This window comes from Falco biarmicus, chromosome 8 (genome assembly GCF_023638135.1).
Source record: "Falco biarmicus isolate bFalBia1 chromosome 8, bFalBia1.pri, whole genome shotgun sequence".
In the NCBI taxonomy this organism is placed as follows: Eukaryota; Metazoa; Chordata; class Aves; order Falconiformes; family Falconidae; genus Falco; species Falco biarmicus.
Window position 1 is genome coordinate 59,153,681 of NC_079295.1, and position 24,332 is coordinate 59,178,012.

The 24,332-nt window shown below is 44.0% G+C and overlaps 1 protein-coding gene and 1 long non-coding RNA gene across 7 annotated transcripts in view; one reads left to right on the top strand and one right to left on the bottom strand.

Annotated features, from left to right (window-relative positions):
• The window catches only part of LOC130153505 (uncharacterized), a 193,618-nt gene that overhangs the window by 137,705 nt on the left and 31,581 nt on the right, over positions 1 to 24,332 (bottom strand). The window lies entirely within an intron of this gene.
• Positions 4,554 to 24,332, top strand: part of GLRA1 (glycine receptor alpha 1) — a 40,914-nt gene continuing 21,135 nt past the window's right edge. For both annotated transcript variants that reach the window (XM_056348388.1, XM_056348389.1), the window contains exons 1-2: positions 4,554 to 5,491; positions 21,264 to 21,394. In XM_056348388.1, coding sequence (XP_056204363.1) covers positions 5,436 to 5,491; positions 21,264 to 21,394 — 187 coding nt within the window. In that variant the 5' untranslated portion in view covers positions 4,554 to 5,435. The remainder of the gene's footprint in view (positions 5,492 to 21,263; positions 21,395 to 24,332) is intronic.

The following is a 24,332-nucleotide window of genomic DNA, read 5'->3' on the forward strand; positions in this document are numbered from 1 at the left end:
TCTTGCATCCTTCAAAGGAAAAGGATCAGGGATGAACCATACGAAGGAAACTAGGGGAGCAAATATTCCCAGACTCTCATAGCTAGGAAAAGAATGAAGAAAGAAAAAGGCACAGTTAGAAAGCAGATTTTGGTTTTCAGCCACAAAAGACTTGTACCTACTGACACACATACCATCAGATTACATATAAGTCCTCATGCACACCCTTTTCTGCAGGTGTCCCCAGATTTTAGTTGATTGCTAAAGAGAAATACATAATGCTTTTTTTTTTTAAAAAAAAAAAAAAAAAGCATTATGTTTCCTGTTGGCTCCTGTTGCATTCCCCGAGAAGTCTGATTTGATTCTTCCTACCAAAATGCCTGATCTGCTTCTACCGTACAAGGAATCAAAAGAAGACATACTGAAACAGGGACTTATCGTTATAGGTGCATTTCAATAACTCTCTGGATCAGATCCAGCCTTTGACTAGTAACAAGTAAACAAACCACTAAAATATTCTTTGCTATTAATTACCTGCCACTCTATAAAGAATAAAATTCAGACAGCCTCAAACATGCTAACTGAGCTTTGGGGAGAGGAGATAGGCCAGGAGATGATATCCTGTACAACTGCCTCATAAAATTAACCACAGCTTCAACTCATCCCTTTGTTCTGTCTATGTGACTTTGGCTTTCAGGGGATCTTCTGACAGTGCCATGGTTCAGTGCTGGGGCTACAATGCCCACCCAGAAACATATAACGGCAGGTCCTTCTTCTTGAATAGTCATAGCCTGAAGGTACTTTTCTAGGTCACAATCCCCACTGCCTTGGAAAGACTCACTTTAACTTTGTTAGCCCTCAGGTCCCCCTGGAGCCCAAGACAAAAGTATTATTTGACAAATTGTTTGTCCTATCCCCATCACCATCTCCCTTCACAGCTGCATCTCATCCCACCAGCCACCTAATGGCACATTCTTGATTACAGTCATATTCTGTTTCTGGTAGTCAGCATTTGTAGAATAGCCAACCACAGTATCACTGAAAATTAAGATCTCATATAGAAAAACATCAGAAGACAGTGATACCTAAAAAAATAAAATGAAAACCAGTTTCATCTATCTAAAACACTAAAAATCAAATGGAGAGAAACAGAAAACCCACCAGCTGCACTGGTTGGACTGAGTCATCACAGAGTCCTCAGCCATCAGTACAAACTGAAATGTTTGAATCACCATAAGGAAGGATAAACCCCTCAAATTCATCTGCAGTGAAGACAGTAGTGAGATTATTATAAGACAGAGTCAAGATCTAGCACTGTGTCCTAGAACAAGTGTTCTCAGCCCAAATCCAGCAGCCCCAGTAACTTGCTTTCCAACAAGGTGTGCCTAGAACCACACAGAATTCAGACCCATCTGTCGGTTGTTGCACCAGTGGTATTTCACTGTCAGCCACAACTTTTGCAATACTGACCTGCTCCTGAAAGTTTTGATGTAAATACTGACCTCTCAAATGAGAGGACATTTTTTCCTACTCCAGCAATTACCCTGCAATAAACATCTTTGTGGTGTCTTACATCTAACACAATCCATCACTCACAGCCCAGAAAGAAGATGACACAGAAGCTTCCCAGACAGCTTCACCTACAGTGAATTTTACAAGACTCATCCACTTCAAAACAAGCTAATAAAAACCACAAAGAGGTGAACACACAACAAGTAATTCTAATTTTAAAAAGCCTTATTTGATATCATGATGTTATCTTCAACTCTACCGTTTGTACAAGTGCCACCAGAGAAAATCCGTTTGGAGTCTGCTTGAAAAATAAAAAACCTGGCAAGTGAACCCTCAAAAAAAAAAAAAATATCACAAAACACTGCAGCAAAACCAAGCAGAGAGTGAAACCCCAATCTAAGAGCAAGCCAGGACAGATACAGTGAAAGGAGTCCTGCCAACCAGTACTTGATGACAAGGGTTACTTACAGTAATGGTGATAAAATTGACTTCCAGCCATTATTAGATCTCCAGAGCTGATTTCCAGTTTATCTGCCCTTAGCTTCTTAGATAGCAAAAGGAAACTAAAAATCAGGCATTTTACAGAACCCACGTAGGTAACTTCATCACAGGTATACCTATAGATGTGTTTTGGTGGGGATTGGTTGGCTGTTTCTGGAATCACCTGGGTTAAGTCAGAGGATGGGGAACTCCAAGGATCTGGAGCCACCCTGACCAGGGTCTGACCAAGGTAAGCAAGTGACAACTGCCTTGGCACCAAGAAGAGATACAAGAGCATACAGTCTAGAGGCAGATATCTACAGGGGGGAAAAAAAAAAAAAAAAAAAAAAAAAGAATAGACAAGGAAAGTTTTATCCAAAATACATTCCTTTTTCAATCACAGCAACACATAATGCAGAAGGTGGAATTTCTGAATCCTCCTGATAAGACAATCTTCGGAATCCTCCTGATAAGACATGCAAAACTCACATTCCTTAAATTCACATTCCTTTTGATTTTACTCCCTGGTCTAAATCATATTGATGCCTAAACCTGCTCCAAGCATCTGTTGCAACCTGGTTTTGCCTTTATTTCCTCAAATGCCAAATCAAATAATGCTCCTATTTCTCCCCAGTTAGAAGAAATGTTTGAATACCAGCACAGTCCCTGGGCCAACTCAGTCACCATCACCAGAAGGATAAGTTACAGCAAAGCAGGTAAGTTCTTTCCCTGGTAAAAGAGTTTTGAGACCCTTCAACAGGAATAGCTGTGAAGATTCATTGTGTTATACACACACAGACTCATCTGCTTCCTTGATCTTACGCACAGCCACCCTGGTTCTCTAACCCAAGGAAGTGCAAGGAGAGCAAGTGGGGACAAAGGGACACAAGTCTGGATTCCTTTGCTGCAAAGAAAATCAAACTTAAAGCCAAGGGAGAAATCACATGAAACACTCCTATCCCTTACAGATCCCATTTCTAAGGAAACCAGAAGGCTAACTGGCCTCTAGATTTAACACACAGTTATCAAGAGATGATTCTGCCTTCTGCTCTTTGTCCTGCTTCCCTGTAAAAATGCAGGGAAACATCACTTTTCTCCTGCTGTTAACACTCCCAGTTTGGAGCTGCTCCTCTGGTCCACCAGCACACTGGGGGCTAGAAAAGCACAGTGTCAGAGGCTCATCCATGTGGGGATAAATATCAGGAGAAAAAGTACAGCAAAGAGCCAGTGAGCAGCAGGCGGGAAGTACTGCATGGAATCGTGTCCCCAGGAATCTCCATGAGTTGAAATCAGAGCCTGTTATTAATCTAGCTAGACACTGAGACCCAGTAGCTGGAGTAAATCAGATTAAACTCCATCTGTATCAATGGCTAGAAGCCAAGCAGGTCTTTCTTGCTTTTTGTTTTGAATGATAACCCAAAGGATATTTCTGTCTGCTTAGCTAAGTAAACATACTGCCTTAAAACAAATAAAAACAGGACATCAAAAATATCCAGTGAATTTTAGCATGGCAGTAAGGTAATTTGAGATAAAACTCAAAGTGAGAAGAAAAACATGGTTATTTCCTAGCCCGGGGGTGGGGTAGGTGGGCTACAGTAGTGGTGGAGCAAGCAGTCCATTTCACCTTCACCCTCCCAACATGGGATGGGACAAGTCTTAGAACAGACTAAAAACAGCTAGAAAGGGGTTAAAAGCGACTCTTTCTTTGCCATGGGGAGTTTCACAAAGCACAGGGCAAGTAAACGAAACAACCTAAAAGAACGAAAACTCCATTACGCCAGGACAAGAGAGAAGAAAGTAATGCTAGATTATTTAGGAGAGCTAAGTTTTAATTTCAATTCTCAGGAGGTCTTGAGAAGCCGAGCACAGTGGCATGCTGACGAAGTGACTAAGGAGCCCATTCCTCTCCCCGCCCCCGACCACCACACTCGGCATCCTGCTAACAACTGGAGCTGCGATAAGAAACTGCTAAATGCTCCTTACCTGCCTTAGCCTTGATGGCTCCAGCGTTTGCCAAACCTCTTTGCAAAACCAAACACAAAAGACAAAAAAGAAAAAAAAAATCAAGCAAAGAGAAAAGGAGAAAAAAAACACCAAAGAAAACACTAAAGAAACCCAACACAGAGATGTTCCTTAAAAGCCAACAGCAAGACATAGCAACTGCTAGCCAAGCAGATCTTCCACGAGATGGAGACTTAAGGCATGTTACGCTTGCCCTGTCAAGGGAGACTATTTCAGAGACTTCTTAAAAAGACAGCAATTCGGGTAAAAAAAATTGAAATAAACCAAAACATATCAGCGCTTCAAAGGTTAACAGCTTCTGCTGAACAACATGCGTTTATCCAACCACGTCCTAGAGTAGTTTTTTCAGCCGCGAGACCAATGAGCACAGCTAAGAGGAGGGCCTTGGGATGGTGGAGAGGCTGTTACCCCCTCCCCTCTGCCTTCCCTCTTCTCCACCTCCACCTCCTTTTTTTCTTTCCTTTTTTTTTCTTTTTTTTCTTTTTTTTTTTAGTTTAGTAAATTAATGCAGTAAGAAACTCCCAAGATCTGGCGAGTCCTAGCAGGGGAGAGAGGGCAGAGGGGAAATGAGATGCATTAGGAGGACACTGAGCCACTTTCTTTCTGAGCACAATGGGAGTGCTTCCCAAGAAACTTCCCCTTCTCTCCCCTCCGCTCTAGCCCTGAGCAATGGGACACCTTCCCTACAGCAGCAATAACTTATTCGGGAGGAAAATAACCCAGGAAGCAGGAATCAACAGCAGCCGAGCGGCAGGCAGAAGAGCAACACAACCGGGACTGCAGCACAGCTCCACATTTCCACATTGACAAATTCCTGTGGATGTAATTAGGAAGACACCCCGGCTAGCAGCGGAGATTAAAATCCTGGGTTGTTGAGGGTCGTCCCCCCCCTCCCATTTTATCCCCACCGCCCTGATGGCGAACCTACACCCCCTGTGTCTCCCCCTCTCGCCAGCCTGATGTCCGGAGCGAGATTCCGCTGAAGGGAGATTTCGGTGCGGGAAGCCTGGTCCTCCGGCCCCGAGCACCACTGCAGTGGCGGTGGCGGGGGCACAGGCGGAGCGGAGGGACGAGCCAAGGCAGCGCCGGAGCGGAGCCGCCGGCCGCTCCGCAGGCGATCGCGGAGCGCCGCGCACCGCCGCTGTCCAGGGTGCTGAGCGGAGCCGCCCGCCAGGCGCTGCCCAGGGTGCTGAGCGGAGCGCGCACCGCCGCTGTCCAGGGTGCTGAGCGGGGCCGCCCGCCAGGCGCTGCCCGGGGTCGCTCTCCCTGCTGCTGCCCAGGGTGCTGAGCGGACCCCCTCGGCCTTCCCCCTGCCCAGCCCGCCTCGGGAGGGGTCGCTGGCTTCCCCCACCGATTCTCCCCAAGTGCCGGGTTACTTTATTGGCCAACCCCACCGGCCCACCCCTCACGGAGTACAAAAAAAAACAGCCAGAGCTGGAAAAATGTGCAACGTCAACGCGCTCGGAGTCTACGTGTGGGAGACGATCGTTTTCTTCAGGTAAGGCTCAGCTTTACGGGAGGAGTGTGTGCGCACCGGGCGCTGCCAGGCTAGGCTCCCGTGCCCACCCCAAGCTCGGGGCACAGCCCCCAGGCAGAGCCTCAGCCTTAGGACAGTGGCGTTCTGCCATTCTCGAGCTTCCTTTTCGCCTCCTTTCGTTTCCCCGAGACTGGCTATCGCACAGCCCCTGGCTCGGGACTTTCCGCGGCTTTGAGAGTTACTCAGTTTAATTAGCACCGCAATCTCGCTAACCGCAGTGCTGAAAACACCGACCCCGGCTGGTTGCAAAGTGACAACTAGTGGCGGCTGGGAATGCTGCACTTGAATTTGCCCGGGTAAATATTCCCACCTCGCCCCCTCCCCATCCTCAGATTGCAGGTTAAGGTGAGTTCCGTGGGATACTTTCACTGCTTAGCTATGCTATCTTGATAAATCGTAGGACTCCTTTTCGAGGAGGGCTCACCCCACTGCCTCAGCTTGCTATGTCTGAAGTCACTGAAAACAAAGAAATAATCCCCTTCCTTCCCAACTTTTTTCTTTCATGTTGTTTTCAACATCATTCCCTTGCAGAGTCTAATTGAAAGCCAAAGGCGATGTGGGGAGTTTTTTGCTATTATGCCAATATTGCCTAGATGTATTTTGACTCAGTTTTAGATGTGTTCAGTTTCTCATTAAGGCTAAGGTAGGAGAAGAAACAGTTTTAGTCTTAAAGAATTGGTTTGGGTCCACCTCTCCTTGCAGTGCTTTTATTAAATGGACAAAAAAAAAAAATACTAGAAGGTAGAAGCTCCTCTGTATTTGCATAAATACTGTAGCCTGCTGTAGCAAGTGATAGATGTCAGATACATGCAATTGGAAAAATAACCTTCTTCCATGCCCTGAACTTGCTCATCAGTCTTAGACTTCATTTCATTTGCATAGCTCTCAGTTCTGTATTTCTGTATTTTACCAAAGTCTCATCTTATAGTTTCATGTGAAAGAACAATTATTATTTACATATACATCACTAGTATAATACTTACTTTACAAATCACAGCAGCATACTTGCCAATACTGGCCAGACTTTTCTAGCTAGCAGTCTCTTTCTTTTTGAACACTAAAGTCTTTCCAGGCATAAAAATGATGATATCCCCACTTCTGTAATACCACAGTCAAAGACAGCAATATTGTAATATGAAATCAAAGCATTTGATGTTTATCTGGCAGGTAAACAAAGAAAGAAGTTCGGGAAATAACTAAAATCATCAATATCTGAAAAGCAATGCACAACACCCAATACTTCAGAGCCATCCTTTCTCATTTTAGTCACAAGTGTAGAGCAGCACTGCACAATACAGCGGGGTGGACTAAAAAGAAGCATATATATGTGCAATAAACTCTTAGTTAAACAATGCTGAATCATAGAGATAAAAAGCTTGACAATAAACAACATATAAATGCTCTGGGGAATGATGTCCAAAAATAAGCCAGAAGGCAAAAGGAAAACAAATGTAAAAAAAAAAAAAAAAAAACAAAAAAACAAACAAACAAAAAAAACCCCACACAACCAAAAACAAAAACACACAACAACATTTCCAGGCTTGACTTTCCTATGGCCCTGGCATTAAAGCATCCATATGGTTCTTAGAACTGCCTAAACAAGTGAAATTGGTACATACTTGTCTTGCTGATGCTGTTCTATGATACACACGTGAGCACTTACAGATTCTCAGCACATCAGTTAAAGTCCTGGGCATTCAAAACCTTGGTAAACCAGTCCCTTCAGGTTCTAATGTAGACGTTTATACTGTTATAAATTATATAGGTGTGCATATACATACATGCATGCTATATACAATTATGTCACGTTGCATACAAATAGTATTTCTAGAAGTCTAGTTTTCCTGAAATTAACATTTAAGAAAATTTGAAAATGCTTTAATTCAAATACAGGGAGATGTTGAAACCAAATTGTTTTATATACTGCAATAATTTTTCAAACAAGAAAAAAAAATTGGTGGTTTCTGCTCAGAACTGACTCTAAGCAATGTTTTTCTTTTTCTCTCACTTCATGTTGTCTGTTCAATTTATTACAGGCCAAAAATTTATCAGCCTTTCTGGTCCAGGAATAGCTTTGCTATTTCAGTTTCAGTAAGAGAAGTTTATTCATTAACAGTCATTCATAAATTTAGTGTGCCAATTACTCCTGCACTCAGTCATACATAATGTTTTAAAAGACACAAGCTGATAATCCCATAATCCATAACAGAAGTATGTATTGCTTTAAATTACAGGGTGTACCACAATTTATTGTCAGCCTGTCAAAAATATTCTGGAAAGAGAATCCATTATATGTTAGCATATACACTACAAAAACAAAGAAAAATTCAAAGTCACAAAGGAAAATTAGACACAGCCAATAGAGGAAATAAGACTAGATCTGTTCCTCAAGAAAAATGTTCTCCAGCTTTGTAAAAAACAAGACCCTATGGGAAAGAGTAACAGCTGGTGTGTGAATGCAAACATTACAGTATTGCCAATATGATATTTGTTTCTGTTACAGTTGGGGTGGTTTAGAAGGAATTTGCAATAAGTGGCTTATTCTGGCATGCCTTTCTTTATGGAAGAGCATTTCCCATTTTGCTACCTGCCTTCTCAGACTGCAGTCACTTAGCTGTGACTAAGACATTTACTGAGACCCTGGGTAGAGTCAGGGATGGAAACCAGGCTGGGGTGGGAGACTGTCTTCTGACAGACAGGCTGCTTGACCAACCTTTCCTTACACATATCTGTGCAAGGCCAAATGCTGTTTCTTGAAAATAAAAATAGATTGAACAACATTTACCACAGGGACTTCAGATGTCCTGCTTATATCTGTGGAGATATATACAAACATTCTCCTGAAATCTAACTACATAGACTGCGTGTTCATACCCTGGTTCATTTGCAAATTCCTTCATGCAGAACAAAAAGCTACCCCTACCCTGTGATGATCTGTCTGGACTTTCTGTTACACCAACATATTTTAATAGCCTTAGCGGTCCAGAAACACCACTGCATAAGCCCAGGGGTAGGAACGCACCTTGTGCAAGTTAGAAGATAAAAAATAGCTTAGAAGTGGCACCTTGCGCAACTAGGCACTGGCCTGTGAGGCTCTGAAATTGTTTGGGCCTGATTCTTGTCTTAATTGCACTCGCACATATCAGGAATCAGCAGCATGACCTTCACTGAATCAAGATCAGAGTTGGCCCCTTCTCAATAGCAATCTGACAGCTAGCAGGATGCTTCAAGGCTACTGCTCCAAGCAATTCACAGGCTAAAGGTTGCTTCCAGCTTCAGACTCTGTTGGATTGCTCTAACTCTTCCCTCCCGTCAGTAATAGGAGCTCTTGAATGCCAGGTTTTTTTAAAAAAATAAGATGCCATTCTGAATATGACCTAACTTTGTGGAAAGACAGACACTTTTTCCTAAAACAGACTTGAGAAGCTGATTTCAGCCCCTTGAAAATACAGCAAAAGAAAAGGCAAGGGGAAGGAAAAGGAGAGTAACGTGCATGTTATCTCTAAACCTCCTGCTATAGCTCTGCAGTGCTAGATAAGATTACAGAAGTACCTGTGAATAAAGCACTAGCCAGACTCCCAGAGCCACAAGCTAAGCAACATAGCAGACACTCTCCATAGTTAAAGATATTTTCCTCACACTAACTAAAATCTACTAGAAGTTGTGCCTTATGACCTGTTGTGCCTCTGCTGAGTCTGTCAGCTCCCCAGTGAAATAAAAATGATTTAGCAAAGGCTGGAACTAGATGGCTTTAAGGACACTCTTTAGCTTCTTTGGTCTGCAACCTGTAATAGCCCCATTAGAGACCCTTCTAAAAGGGTTACAAATTCAAGGTTTGAAAATGTGATGAGGTAGACAATTCTAGCTAGAAATCCTTATAAATCATTCCACAAAGAAAGATTAATTTGGTGTCATCCCTGTAGAAGCACAAAACGCTTGTTAACCCGCTTTCTGCGAGGACTTTGATACACACTTCCATCACAATTCACCTGCATTCTAGGCTTTCAAGGCAAATCAATGTAAAGTACACAAAACATTTTCTAACAGTCTAATCTTAACCTTCCTCTCTAAACAGCTGCCTCAACTCCAAACATGCTTTTTGGTTAGATCTGAACAAAAGAAAGGCTCAACGTCTGGGCAAATACTCTTTCTCCCCCCTTATGTTGGGTGCAAGGAGCAGGAAGACCACAGACAATCACCTTGCTTAAAAACATTATACAAAATGTTGCTGTTTCTCACATGCAGTTATAAATATCCTTCATCTCAGAGCCACTGGGGCTGTGCAGGCTTTAGGTAATATAGACTGGCTGTCCACCTCGACTCCTGCTGAATGTTACCCTATACTGCAGGAAGTCCCACTGGCAGAACACACATTTACCGTTTGAATACCTGAAGGGAGCTGCTTCTGGGATGAGAGCAATACGTGCAGGGAACGGTAGGATCCTGCCCTTACATGTAAGAGCATTACACCATATGAATTGTCTATGAAGACTTCAAGAACGAAGAGTTTAGGCATGGGAATTTAGTCCCCCCTTATTCCTCTTCTCCCATGAAAGAGGTGCTAGAGACCCTTATGTATGAAGCAAATCAGCAGCAAAGCACCCTCTGACTCCGCTTCAAGCATCTCAGATTTAGTAGCACTGCCTAAAGCCTAAGTTCATTCTGCTACCGACCAAGTGATTCAAGTCAAAAAGGAAAGCACTTGTAAGCAACAACACACTGAAGTTCCCCTGGTCCTGAACAAACACTTTCCTTGTTGGTTTATGAAATTCATCTCACCAAATCCTCATGAGCTGACCTGAGCAGAAGATGATCCTAACATCTGAATTAAGATGTTAATCAGTGTCCAAAATTAAATTACTTTGTTATCCCAGCACCAACCAGTGATCATTCATCTGTGGTAGAAAACCAGCAGTCTGTTCTCATCTCATCCTGGCATGCAGGTTAAAGGGCTCTCTAAATTTCGGTATTAAGAACAAGATGTCAGACCACCTAAAGGAATTTAATTGCTATTTCAGTACTGACGAAAGAGAAGGGTTTTAAAAATAAATGATGTTTTAAAAATAAATCACAACATCCATATCAAACCCACAACATTTAAACATGTCAAATCATCTAAATCTATTCCCTGAGGTTCACTTGCTCATTTTTTATAACCTGGAGCTTTTCCAAGAGTCCCAAAGTGACTAGGATTAAGAGAACAGATAGGCTGATAATGCATTTTGACTTCTGTTTTGTTTGCCTGTATCAGCTCTCACTGTTGTGACACATTAAATAGGGTTTCACTATTTCCAGTAAATTAACCTTTTGTTATCGTTACCTTGCATACTTTCTTTTGATGTTTATCTATCAGCAAGAGCACAATGATTTCTTTTCTTATGAAGTATGGTTACACCTGCGCACCTCGCACCTTTCAAGAGAAATGGCTCATCATATTCTTTCACATCCTAAAACCATCATTCCAGCATACCCTCCCCACCACGGTTTGATTCAATTTTTTGATTGGCAAAAAAGTCATTCCAAGCGCTTTTGATAATTTCAGTCGCAGGAGGAGGGGGAAACAAACCCAAAAGCTTAGGATAAATGAAGGAAAAAGGAAGGAGCGAGAGAAGCAGGGAATCCTCTTGCTGCTCCAGTGTGAGGCACTGGAAGGATCGTTAGGAGCCATGACCAGACAACTCGGCACCAGGTGGTCAGGCTGCTGACTTACAGACCTACTTGCGCAGCCTAGAAAAGAGGAGGTTTTGCGTTGCACTCGAAATATTGTTAATTCAGCAGGTCAGTTCCACTGAAAGAGGGGGCGGAAATAAAAACCCCTCTTCTTTGTTGCTTTCACCTTTCCCCCAAAGTATCCAAACAATTTACATTTGTGTTTACAGAGCCAGACAACAGAAACCTTGAGGGCAAAGCGGTTTGCATTGCTAGTTCTTAGCCAAGACTATTTGTTAGTGCAAAACAATGTAGTCCCCCCCCTTAAGCTCTTGGGAAACTGCTGATAAGCTCTAGCTGATCTGGTCCTGGAGGTCTGAATGCTTTGATCCCACTGGTGATATAGATCGGACAGGATCAAACAGATGAAGGTGCTCCTAAATCTCTCCCGATACTTCAAGAGACTGATGCACAGAAACTAATCAAAAAAAATTCCACACAAACCCAAACACAGCAATATAGCTTTTGTCCTCTCGGTAAGGCCAAAGCACAGAGAAGGCCTGCAGAGCACAGAAATAGATAGAGACAGATGCACCCGTCATTTACACGCGCTGAGCTCTCCCCATTATGCAGACAATTATTTCATCCATATAATGCACCATGGTAAGCTGCTGATTTGGGGACGGCACCACATCTGGCTGGTACATAGACACAGTTGGCATCCTGTAAATACATCTCTGCTGGATCCAAGTGCCAGCTGAGAAAAGCAGGAGAAATCTTAATTTACCAAACCCCACAAAATCTGTGTTTTGAGAGGGATGCAAAAGAACACACTTGCACCTGCTTTCCTTCTGATTCCTCCTGCTTCATCCTTCCAGTGTGGCTCAGTCTGCTAGGAAAAAAAAAAAACAGAAAAAGAAAAAAAGAAAAAAAAAAAAAGAGGGATAAGAAAAGACAAAACCCCAAAATGCCTTAGCAGACAGTCAGGGAACTCTCTTGTTTTTATCGGTGCCTCATTGCAGGGTGGGTGAGGAGGGAAAAAGCTACCAAGAGGTTGCCAAGAGAAGGAGTGTCGCATGCATGGAACAGTAGTGCTTGCAGTGCCATCAATCATTGCACACACTGCCTTCAGATGAAGGCTGCCGACAGCAGCTCCCCTCACACGCCTGCCCTGCAAGCAGTACCTGCTGCTACAACCAGTCACCCAGAATGCAGATCCTGTCCCCCAGCCCCAGCAGGGCTGGACAAACACACAAATCAATAAATAGCAATAGAAGTGGGATTGATGGTGGATCGGACCACTATCACATGCATCTGGTTCAGCAACAAAATGCAGCTAAGCCAGGAATCATGCAGAAAAATCCAACAAAATTCATGATTTCTCACCTTTACCTGATTTTCTTTCAACTTTTTCTCTTTTATTTCCGATTATGCAAGTGAAAAGATGCTTTGTACAAAGCCCCAAGTACGCCCCTCCTCCCCTCTTATTGAGGGGGTATAAAACCTGAAAGCATACAAGGGTCAGCTGTTATCAGCACGCTTTAGAAAATCCTTAGTTCCAAATATCCTTGCTGGTGCCAAGAGCTCCTATGCAAGATAGGTCAAGTCCCCCATTACAGCAGGATCTCTGCACCTTGTGTATTACCACAGTTGGGAGTAGGGAAGCAGGATGCTCCAATTTCCTGGGTGAGGCAGCCTTTTTTAATCTTACAAGAATGTCAAAGACAAGCTGTGGACCAAAAAAAGTCACTTTTTGTGGGGTATCTTTACCATCTTGTCTCTTTGCTCACTCCCAGTGCTTTTACCCTCTAGAAGCACTGCTGAGCAGGGCAATAGTTCCTGGCACGTACACACACACATGTGGATTTTTTTTTTTTTTTTTTTTGCTGCACCAGAGTTCCCAAGATCTGGTTTACAAACCAGAATGTGTGCATCCCACCTCTCCTGCCACCGCACGTGCCCAAGAACTGCAAGCATCCTCCAGCTTCCAGCCCCATCCATCACACCCTGACACAGAGCTATGGGCTCAGAAATCACCTCCCAGCAGTGGGGCTGACAAAGTACAAGCCTCATCAAACACAACCTGCTCTCCTGCACCAGCACAGGCCCTACAGCACTGCCAGGGTTGAAAAGATTTATTTTATTTTTTTTTTTTTATCAGGGATCTAAAGAAACCAAAGCCAGAGGGCAGCCAGGGTGGGGAGGAGAAGACACCCCTGGGGCAGGGGACCCACAGCTTAGCCATTCATTCCAGAAGTGACAATTCATTATAGTTTACAAAAAACCCTGATAAATTACACCAGGAATCACAGACAGCACACAGGGAATATTCCTCTCCAGCAGGGTATTTGTGTTGCAATGACAACTAATTCCATCAGCAAATATCAAAATGAGCTCTTCTATCATGCAACTCGTTCTGCACAGTACAAAGCATCCTCATCAGCCCCATCCCTCTCAAACTGGGACCCACAGTTCTATAGGCAGGTTATGCCTGTTGGCTCAGGAGGTCTTTTCAAAAGATCTGCAGCAAAAAGTTTCAGAAGATAAAAACTCAGCACTACTCTGCACCATACATTACATCTCTTTTTCAAAAGAATTCTATTCATACCACCTCTGATTTATCAAAAAAGAACAAAGCAGCTACAATATTCTTGTCTAATCCTAACGAGCAGCATAAATCCTTAAGCTAAAACTAATTTTTAAAAAGCTGCTGTAGCAAGGTATTTGAACTGATGAAAACGCGACTGATAGTGTGACTGCAGAGCTATAGATAGAAGAGCATCCACGATTTCTCGTAATTCTCTGACACTTGTCTAGCCTGTGATCTAAAACCTCCTGACGTCAATTGAGGTTCCCACCACAGCTCTCCATCCAAACACGGAATCAAAAGCACATCAGTGAAGAGAATATTGTTACCTAGAATATGAAGCCTTGTCTTGTAAAGACATTTTCCCCCTTTATTTATTGCATTCAGGAAGGTTGTTTATGCATAACTTTAAATATCTGACTAGCCCCCCTGACTTTAAAGGGAATATTCAGTGTGTGTGACGGTAGATACATGCTTTTGTCTTTGCAGGGATTTTTTTTCCCTTTGTTTTTTTCAACAAAAAATGCAATTATAACTTTTTTTTTAAAACCCTTCAGTATATGTACACATAAGAGTCAGTGCTGATGTTTGGTGGATTTATTTCACAACTGATTAAAACCTGAGCACTGACTTGCACTTCTCCAATATTTGAGTTGTGTTTTCAAACCTGTCTCAGTGGCTTAGGATCATACCTTTCCAGAAAGTGAGTACTTATGTTCCAAGGGCTGTAGATGTTTCTAGAAAAGGAATTACTTGAGAACGTCACTAAAGAGAATGCCTGTAGTTCAAAACTGAATTTAACACACGCTTTTTTTTAATATGCAATAAGCAAGAGTGGCCACACAACATATGACTGTTTGAACAACAGTCCTTGTAAAAGCAGGGATTTTACATGCAACCAAGCACTATTTCCATGTAATTTGCTGGTCTCCCAGTGCTCTTCCCATTTCAACTATATACAACACACAGATTTCTCTCCCTGCCCCCCACAGCTGACTGTCTAGTCATTTATTATTTTCTTTTGCTCTGTCCAGGCAGCGCCAGCAATTGTTTCAAGTGCTGGTGTCTTTCCATAGAGTTAATCAGTGTAATTGGGATGTTTTATAGTTCTGGACAGGGTGTTTTGCCATATGGCATAGGAGCCATGGGCTACAGGAATGTGGTAGTGGAACACAGAGATATCTGAATGCTGCAGTCTGAAGAGATTTTTCTCACTCCAGTCATGTTGTTGCAGCTTCCCCTGGACGGGAACAATCGCAGAGGGTTAATTCCCCTGAGGCCCATGGAGAAGTGCCTCCCAGCTCCTCTCCTCCCATACAGCCACCAAGACCGGTGGCAACCAGTATTGTGCAGGACCTTTGAGAGTGTTTTGGGATCCTTGGGTTAAAATTTTAACTGATTACATCCTGTGACTACTGCAATGCAGTTACTTCTGGTGCAAAAGCTAGAATTGGTTTAAACAGCCCACAGCAACAGAGCACAGCCATCCAGGACAGAGATGGCAACATTTAACAAGCCTACTTTCACTTTCCTGAACCCCTCCTCCCACCATGAATAGGGATAAATAATAGCTTATTGCACATTTCTTTCTCAGAATGAAATGTTTCCCAGGTTCTTGAATTCCTTATTTCACCAATCTCACTGTACACGAGTATTTTCTCATCCTGCCCCAACATCCAGGTCCACTCCATGCCTCTGTTGCATAAGGTCTCAGCTGAATTAAAGAAACAACCAAGTCCAAATTTCTTCCCCACCTCCAAGAATAAGCTTTTCAAATTCCACCCACCCCCACCCCCTCGTAGCACACCCCACAGCCCTACTGCAGGGACTGTAACTACCAGCAGCTGAGCAGGAGCACATGGATTGCAATCGGTGCTGTGCAACCAGTGCATCTGTTACACTCTGAGCTCCTTCCCCTCTGCACCATGCCGGGCCACAAATCTTTGATCAGGGCTTTCTTTCCTCCCAACACACCTCCACTCTTCTTTTATCCTGGCCACCTCTACAGCTGTAGGCCAGGAATTCAGACAACGTGACTGAGAAAAACATGCAGACTATGAGTTTCATCTTTAATTGAATTGCATACCAATATTGATTGTGCTATTAATTTCGATAGTAAATCTAATCGTTTAAAAAAAAAAAGTCTGCTCGCAGTCTCTGCCAAGCTTTTCCAGGCCAGCATCTGGCAGCGTTTCCCTCCAGATAAGATGTTGATGTGCAGTCAGAAATAACAGTCTGGGTGCAGAGTAGTTTAGAGCTGCCCCTTTTCCTTTTCACCAGGAAAATCTCTCGTCTGTCCTTCCTCCCTCTCTCCAGCTGCTGAGGACAAGAAGGAGATGGGCAGCCCCAGCATCAGCAGAGGCCAAACACAGGCTTGCTCTGCTGAGCTCCAGTCCCTGCTCAGGGGTCTCTGCCCAAGAGGCACTGTCCAAAGGACCAGGGAGATGGTTCAGGGAAAGCAGTGGGAGAGTTACCACGGGTAACGCTAGTCAGTCATGGTGCCTTTCTGTGCACAGCTGTCTGATATTCTCTTTGTGACATGTCTCAGAGCCTGCTAGGGTCAATAAAACTAAGCTGATTAATCCTCCTGTGTCCCCAAAACCCCACGCTGCTCTAGCCTGGCTGTGAAGGTGGGAAACCGTTACACTGGTCACCTCAGCCTGCCTCGAAGACCTGATGGGTATTCCTCTCCCCTGGGATACCTACTTACAGAAAACATCACGTTTGAAGGACAAATGTGTGAGCCAGCTCACCTGAACACTATTCCCAACACATCCCTGCCAAGCTTTCTGGCTTGCCTTGTATTTCAAAAATAAGCAAACCAACCAAGCACTTCAGAAACCTTTGCTGAGCAGCACTGAACCAGGATAAGTGACCAGGTATCTTCTGTCTCCCCACCCTGCGGAGAGCCCAGCCAGAGGAACAAACCCAGCCCTGCTCCCCGAGCCACTGACGTTGCACCATTCACCTTCCACCCTTTGCAGAGATATTTCCTCTTCAAACATTTGTTTCGCAACAGTTTGTGTTTCTGCTGCCAGACATTTTTTACCCTCAGAATTAATGATTAACAATTAAATTATTTAACAGGGGACTAGAGGCCCCATGCTAATTAAATTCCTTCATCTCTCGTCTTTGCAAAGAAAAAAAAAAATATATTTTTCAGTATCAGCATTCAACCAGAACAGGGCAGGTTGTGATTTTGAACTTAATTAGATGGACAACCATGGTCATAGCAAAAAAAAAAACCCCAAAATAAAAAAAATGCATGAAAATATTGCACAAGGGCCATACAAATGGGGAGAGGAGGAGGAAACAGCCAACTGGGGAGCTGGGAACTGAGCAAACCGACATGTCCAGACTGCAGAAGAGCCACTTTCTAAACCAAATAACTTTTTATAAGGATATATCATCTGTTTAGCTGAAACGAAATAATGCAGACAGAGCAAACAGTGCCTGGGAGAAACCAGTAATAGGTGTCCTACAAAGCCTGACTGCTCCATTTTAAGGAATGCAATCCTGAGCAGCTGGGCTGCTCGCCTCCACCAGCTTTCACCTTCAAATGCCTGCTAGTGGGCTGGACCTCCCAGGGCCTTCGTGGTGTCTTCATACCTGCCAGCATTAACATCACAAAAGATTATGTTCGTTTATCGACCCTTTGAAGAGAACCTTCCCGTTGTTGTTGCCGTGATGATTGCCTGATGGCGCTTTCTCAGCCAGATCCACTAGGGATTACACCAGCATAAATATAATAAACTGCTGTCTGGCTGCTATTAAAATGCACCAAAATGCTTTCAGCCCAGACAACACTCTTTCACCAATACAAACTACATCCTCAGTGATTTTGTTACATGTTCTGTCTCCTTTTGTTTATTCGGAAAATAATTTTTTTCTCTGAACAACATAACACCCACCCTAAATTTCCAGTTCTCTTCTATCATCAATAATTTTCAAATCATTTGGCAATTTCCCTCTCCTTGTCTCTGCTGGTCCAGGAGATGAACAGTTCCATGGGACATTCAAGGGTACTTCTGCACAGGAAGTGTCATTGGGAGAATGATAAGGGATGGAGGGATGGAGAAAATCCCAGAAAGCTCCCAAAGCAGCCCACACAGCACTGGTCAGGACAGACCTGGAAGAGAACAGAAGCTGACAGCTTTTTGGGGTGCTGTCTGAGCTAAACTACAATAGCAAAGCTCAACTGTCACAATGAGAGCGAACATTTCATGGCTGTGGTAGATGCAGCCCATCCATCCAAAGCATCATGGGGTGGGCCTGCCTCTCTGTAGCTCCCAGTGGTGTTTTCTACAATTACTTCCAAGCTAGAGAGTAGACATCTGCCTGCTGCCTATAGAGCCTGCTGCTGGAAAGGCTTTGCTGTTCCCTCATCCCCTGCTTTCTTGCCTTTTCTAGTTAAATCCTGGGGGGAAGAGGGCAGGGCGGAGTTGTTACTAGCTAGTTTTAGGAAAACATTTAGTTACCAAATAGAAACTGGAAGAAAGTTAGAACTCATCATTCCTAGGTCCCCCGGGTAACTAACAACACACAGAAGCCAAACAGAGCTTCTAAAACACCAGAAGAAAAGAAACCACGTTTGACAGTTCCAGCACATCCCCGAAGGGGCTCACAGAAACCGACCGTAGGGATGGGCACAAAGCTGCAGAAAGCACTGGGGCTGTGAGACGGTGGCCCTCTCCCAAATGCTTGTGGGAGAGTTCTTATGTATTTAGCTCAATATATACTTCCCATGTAGGAACTAAGCTCATAAAATTCATTTACTTCCAACTTCAATGCAGAAAGAATCAGAAAATGGCACCCAAGAAATAGCAAACTTGGAAGTGGAGTGAACATACTCAGCATGGGCTTTCACACTGAATTGACAGGAAAGCTGAACACTGCTTTCTGTGCTTTTTCCCCCCCCTTTTTTTTTTTTTTAAACGAATGCCAGAGGAATTGCAGCTTCTAATTACCTTTTTGGCACTTAAAGCCTATTAGATTCATATTGCCTGTTTCCCTCCTGCCCCCCACTTTTCCACTTCCATGTACTTCCTCCAGTCTACAGTTAATGAGAAGAAATCAGTGTATTGCATTATCTGGCATCTTGCTGCTGAAGTGGCAGGAGTCTTTGGTTACCAAGTCATTTGCCGCTTAATTGAAATCTTTTCTCTCGACTCATTGCCATGCAGACACTCTATTGGAATGCAGTAGTCAGCCCAGTATCGACTGTCCTCCCCCTCCCAGCTTTCTTCTCCTGAGTTTGCAAATCAATTGCACCCTGTTTTCCTTGTAAAAAAAAAAAAAAAAAAAAAGAAAGAAATTAAAACATCACCCATTCCACAATGCCATTTACCCTCAAAACCACGTTGGTTTGGCTTTGCATAGTTCCTTAGAGCAGAGATGGGGACAAGACAAGAAATGGCACGTGGCTATAGTAAAAGCTATATCCACACCTCCTCAGACGGCCTCCAAGTGGGAGTGTGCATCAGCCAGCTCAGATAAGGTCCAGGTGGGATGGACTGTGAATATATAAAGGGTGAATGAAATCCGAGTCTTAGACTCACTGAAAGTGATCAGGAATTCATCTCCCTTCTTTACTGCAGAAATTAAACATTTTTTAATAGTTAAAAATCTAGCTATGAGAGAATGCTAATACAGTTGCAACTTACAAAAGAAACCAGACTGCAGTTGTGAGCTTGCAGGATTGAAAACCCAGGCTTGGCAAGCCATCACTGCTAACACTAGAGAAGAAAGTCAATACAATACAGGTTACTACAGACTCCTGATTTTGAAATTATGGCACCCAAGCGCTTTTGAATCCCATCCATTTTTATAGTCCCAATGAACCTGGTGATTCAAAATGCTCTTGACAAGGCCTCTTTCTAGGTAACATTTGTTGTTTTGGAGTTTCAGCCTAAACTTGCATTGTAAGAACAAGTCTTTGAGGGCAGGGTCACACTAATGCCATGCATAGTAACCATTCCTGAATTCTTCCTTCCAAATAGATCTTGTATCAGTATTTAGCATTACTCTTCTGCAAGACCGCAGGTTTGACTACTGCAGAGTCCCTTGAGAAAAGAAATACAAAACTTCCCAAGGTGAGATTCTTGAGATCCTCATGCTGTAAGAGGACTCCATGGTGTCATTTGTGAGGATGTAAGTAGCTAAATAACTTGTGTCTGGTGTAAACATCCTAAGGCCTCTCAGCTGCTCTGCCACAGTGGCTTCTCACAGTTCCCACACAGCCTTTGTACTTCAAAAAAATTCAGGAGTTTTGCAAAGCATGAGGCAATAAACTTCACTTCCTCCTGAACAGCTTGCTTTGCCTTATTATATATTTACATTACAATACTGCCCATAGGCTTTAACTAGCATCAGGCATCTGAACCCACAGGCAGAGACAGCGCTCTTGCTCTAAGCACACTGCACATCACCTATGGGAGTGGTCGATAGGGTTTGGCAATTTTTTGTTGTTGGTTGCATTTTTTGCTAACCTAAGGAACTTCACACCACACTTGCAGTCTGGGAACAGATCTGTGTTCAAAAGCAGAACCCATATAACCATAGGGAAGGAACTGAAGTGTCTATTCTTGTCTTGGAAATAAAACCTTCCTGCAAAGTTGAAAATGAGCACCTAGTACCAGGAGTCACTTGTCCCTGTGTAGATAGCAACAACAGAGACTTCCTAAGCTCAAATCATCACCCTGCAGATCTCTTGGACTCCCATAGAATCAGAAGGCACGTACGTTGCCAGGCTTAGATTTTCATCTTCTACAGACAAATCAGTAATTTTACTCTTTCTACCCCAGAAGCCACACAAGTCCCCAAAAGATGCGATTTCCTTTCATCCTCAACTCAACATGAGTATTATTTCAGGATTGCACTCCAGACACCTCCCAGACCAGAGACCATCCTGCTGTATTGAACTCAGACCCCTGCATTGCAGGTACCGATAGCAGATGCTGGACTGACCAGCAAGTGGGAAGCAGAAATACATCTATCCCCTACAGTCCCAAAGGCTCTGCAGGAGCTCTACAATCACATGACACTCATTTAAGCCTCAAAATCCAGATTGCTCTGATCCTACCTGCCTTTTGGAAAATTAGACTGTCAGAGTACCAAATATGCTCCTTGGTATTTGCCATGTAATTAAGCAGTAATTGCTGCCCAAGGCTAATCTCAGAGTATATTTTACCTGTGGAGCTCAGCGCCAGAGTTCACATTTGTAATTTAGTGGCATGCCAAGGAGGTATACCTAAACTCACAAAAGGATTTTCTCCACTCATCATCTCTCTTCTGCTTTGGTCGCAGCTGGGATTCTATATTCAGAGATGTTTGGGCTGGGCAAACAAATTAGCAGAGACCAGCCTCATCAGGAATTCACATGGGGACCCATCCTCCCTTATAGCAGGAATGAGATGCTGACTGCTCTGCTCCTGGACCCTAAACCCTCCCCAGTATGGGGCGCACACTAAAACCTCCTCTTTCTTTCTACTCGCACAGCCTGGCAGCCTCCAAAGAAGCTGAAGCAGCAGCACGATCTGCCCCCAAACCCATGTCTCCTTCCGATTTCTTGGATAAGCTGATGGGGCGAACTTCAGGATATGATGCCAGGATCAGGCCAAATTTTAAAGGTATGCAAAAACCCTGCTTTGTGGCTTTGTTTCATTTTGGGACTGAAACCCACATGCAATCCTCATGAATGCCTCCCTAGCTGCATATGAAATATATAGTTTATGTTCATATGAAATATGTATGATAATGAGTTGGCACACGGATCCCTCATAGATGTCTGGAAAGGCATCCACTCAGAATGAAAACAACCTTGTAACAACTTTACGTGCAGGGCAGAACTTCAATATTAGGATCAGGGATCCTGCCACACCAAGTAGAGACTGGCAGGGAACTGAAAAACTTGCAGATCAGGAGAAAAACCATCAACTTTCTTTTCCCCTCAAGTCACTACCCATAGCACCTTCTAACAGCGGGCAGTGCTGCTTACACCCACTGAAGCCAAGAGAGGTCTCTCCCATCAGCTCTGGATAAATCCAGCAAGATGCCATCACAGCCCCCATAGTAAAGAGGCTTCTTCAGCCAGCGCCCAGCACAGCTCCGTCACAACAGCTGAGTGTCACACCTGATCCACGCAGCTAACGCTCCCTGGCAGCCAAGCACATTGGGAGAGGCAACAGACCCACTTCCTTTGCTCCTCAAAACACTTTAAGAAGGGTGGATTTGGGGGGGGGGGGGGGGGGGGGGCTGGTAGTTTTGGTTTTGTTTTTTGGGGTTTTGGGGGTTTGTTTGGTTTTTTTTGGGGGGGGGGCATGGTTCCCACCTGGTCTAGTGAAAGATGTCCCTGCCCATGGCAAGGGGGTTGGAGCTAGATGATATTCAAGGTCCCTTCCAACCCAAACAATTTTGATGTTTTTGGTTTTTTTCATTTTAACTGAGCTTGCTTTCCCAGAGCTACTCACCCCTGAATCACACCCAGAGATAAAGTGGGACCTGCCCCCTCCCAGCCACTGTCCAGCCCTCTCCAGTGCTCATTTCATCCACTTCTTTTGTTTCCAAATACCAGTCCCTCCTCCCAACAAGAGTCACTGGCAATGCTAACACAGGACTCCCAGGACCCATTAATCATGGTGACAGCACCTGCCATCCAGCTTCACACAATAAGCTCTATACTGGGCTTTTAAGCCCCTGTATAGGTGGGAAGCTTGTGCCCTAGTAATCAGCTAGACAACGGAGAACACTGCTGGTTTTATCCAAATCACAGAGAGTTAAAAAACCACCCTGTAAACCTTCCTACCACTAAATTATGCACACACACAAAAGAAATTAAACTTTAATATTTAATGAAATGTATACATTATCTTCCTGCTGAAGGCAGCTGTATTGCATTTTTATTTGAGATAATTTAATTTCAGTTTTATTTCAATGAACTACACCTTCCCCACAGGGCAGTTTTGCTGGCTTAGCCTCCCACATATAAATCAGGCTCCAATTTATATGGGAGGCATAAGAGGTGTTCTACAGAGCTTAGGGTTGCAGCTCTCAAAGCACGTCATTTAAATTAACGGCAGTAACTCATAAGGGCATTTTAATGGCTTAGATCTAAATTAAAATAATATCAAAGATCTGTATCAGATTGATTTTTGGGGAGGGGAAGATCAACAAAAAGATGATTGCTGGTTGTCATAAATGCTGTAAAGTCCAGACTTAGCCATGAATTCACATTCTGAGGACAAGGAAGCAGCATCAGGGCTTTAGTTTAAGTTGGAGGATGAAGTCGGTAACTTGGGCAGGGGCAGAGATGAACCCAGCAGGTGTGGGACCCAGGACCTCTCACCCAAGCTGTACCCTTAATTAATCCTGCTGCTGGAAAATTCCTTCCCAGCTGCATCCCACCACATAGGCAGCACGTTTCAGTGGCAGGCAGGGAAGTTTCTAGAGCCTCACACAAGCTAAAAAACCCCAAAGCCTGCAGAGGGCTCCCAGCTCCCCGTGGACACAGGGGGAAGAGTGCTGGGCTGCTGGGGAAGAGTCATCCTCATGTACGCTGGGCCAAGCTCACCCCACACTGGCTTCCCATCAGCACAGGATGAGGAAGAGGAGGGCCAAAATCTTCCATGCATGTCAGCCAGGAGCACATGCAGTCATCCAGGGAACAGCTCAGTATTTTTCTTGTGCTGTGTCATCTGGGGGAGAAAAACACATGCACATAGACCTTCTATACTGCTCATGAGATTGATCCAGAGGAAAAAAACTTACTCCTGAGCTCAACAGGAGCACTACAGCAGGGATAAAACAAGTGCTAAAGCCTGATCAACCGTGTTCTTTCAGCTGCTGGATAAATTTCATGAGCCTTTTGGATAAGAGGGGTTAGTGAAGGGGGCAAAAGAAAAAGATGCCATTTTGTATCTGATATTTTAGCCCATGCCTATGTTTAACAGTCCGGAGGAAGAGCTGCTCAGACTGAACAGCCTGTGAGCTGCTGCTGAGCTGGCAAACTGCTGTCTGGGAGCTGGTGGGACAGAAGCCTGCTCAGATTGCTTGGGACTCGCACCAAGAAAATCCCAGCCACAGAGAACACCACTGTTACGTGGCTGCAATCCCACTCCCACAGAGGACAGGCACAAAGTTTTAAAAGAGTCTGAAGTAGGAAGGGGGAAAAAAAAGGAAATTAAGAGGAGCAAACCAAGCTCCAAATGTTACTTAGTAAACAGGAAATTCCGTTAATTTCCAGAGGAGGAAGTTTGCACTGATTAGAAGCACAAGCTTCTCGTTAAAGCCATTCCTTCCCCCCAGCATTTCATCTTGCAGCAACTGCCAGACTGCAGATGTGACCTTAACGGGCAAGCATCACTCCCCAGTGAGGCTGAGCCATCAGGCAGTGTTTGAAATGCAGACACCATCCTTGTCACCATGAAGGATGGGGGAATAATCTAAAAATTCACACTCACCACTTCCACAGATCTTATCTTCCCAGAAGCATCTGTCACAGGGATGATATAAGATTAATTCCCCTGGTATTAAAGGGGAACCTTGGTTCCTGGGACAGCGTCCTCTGCT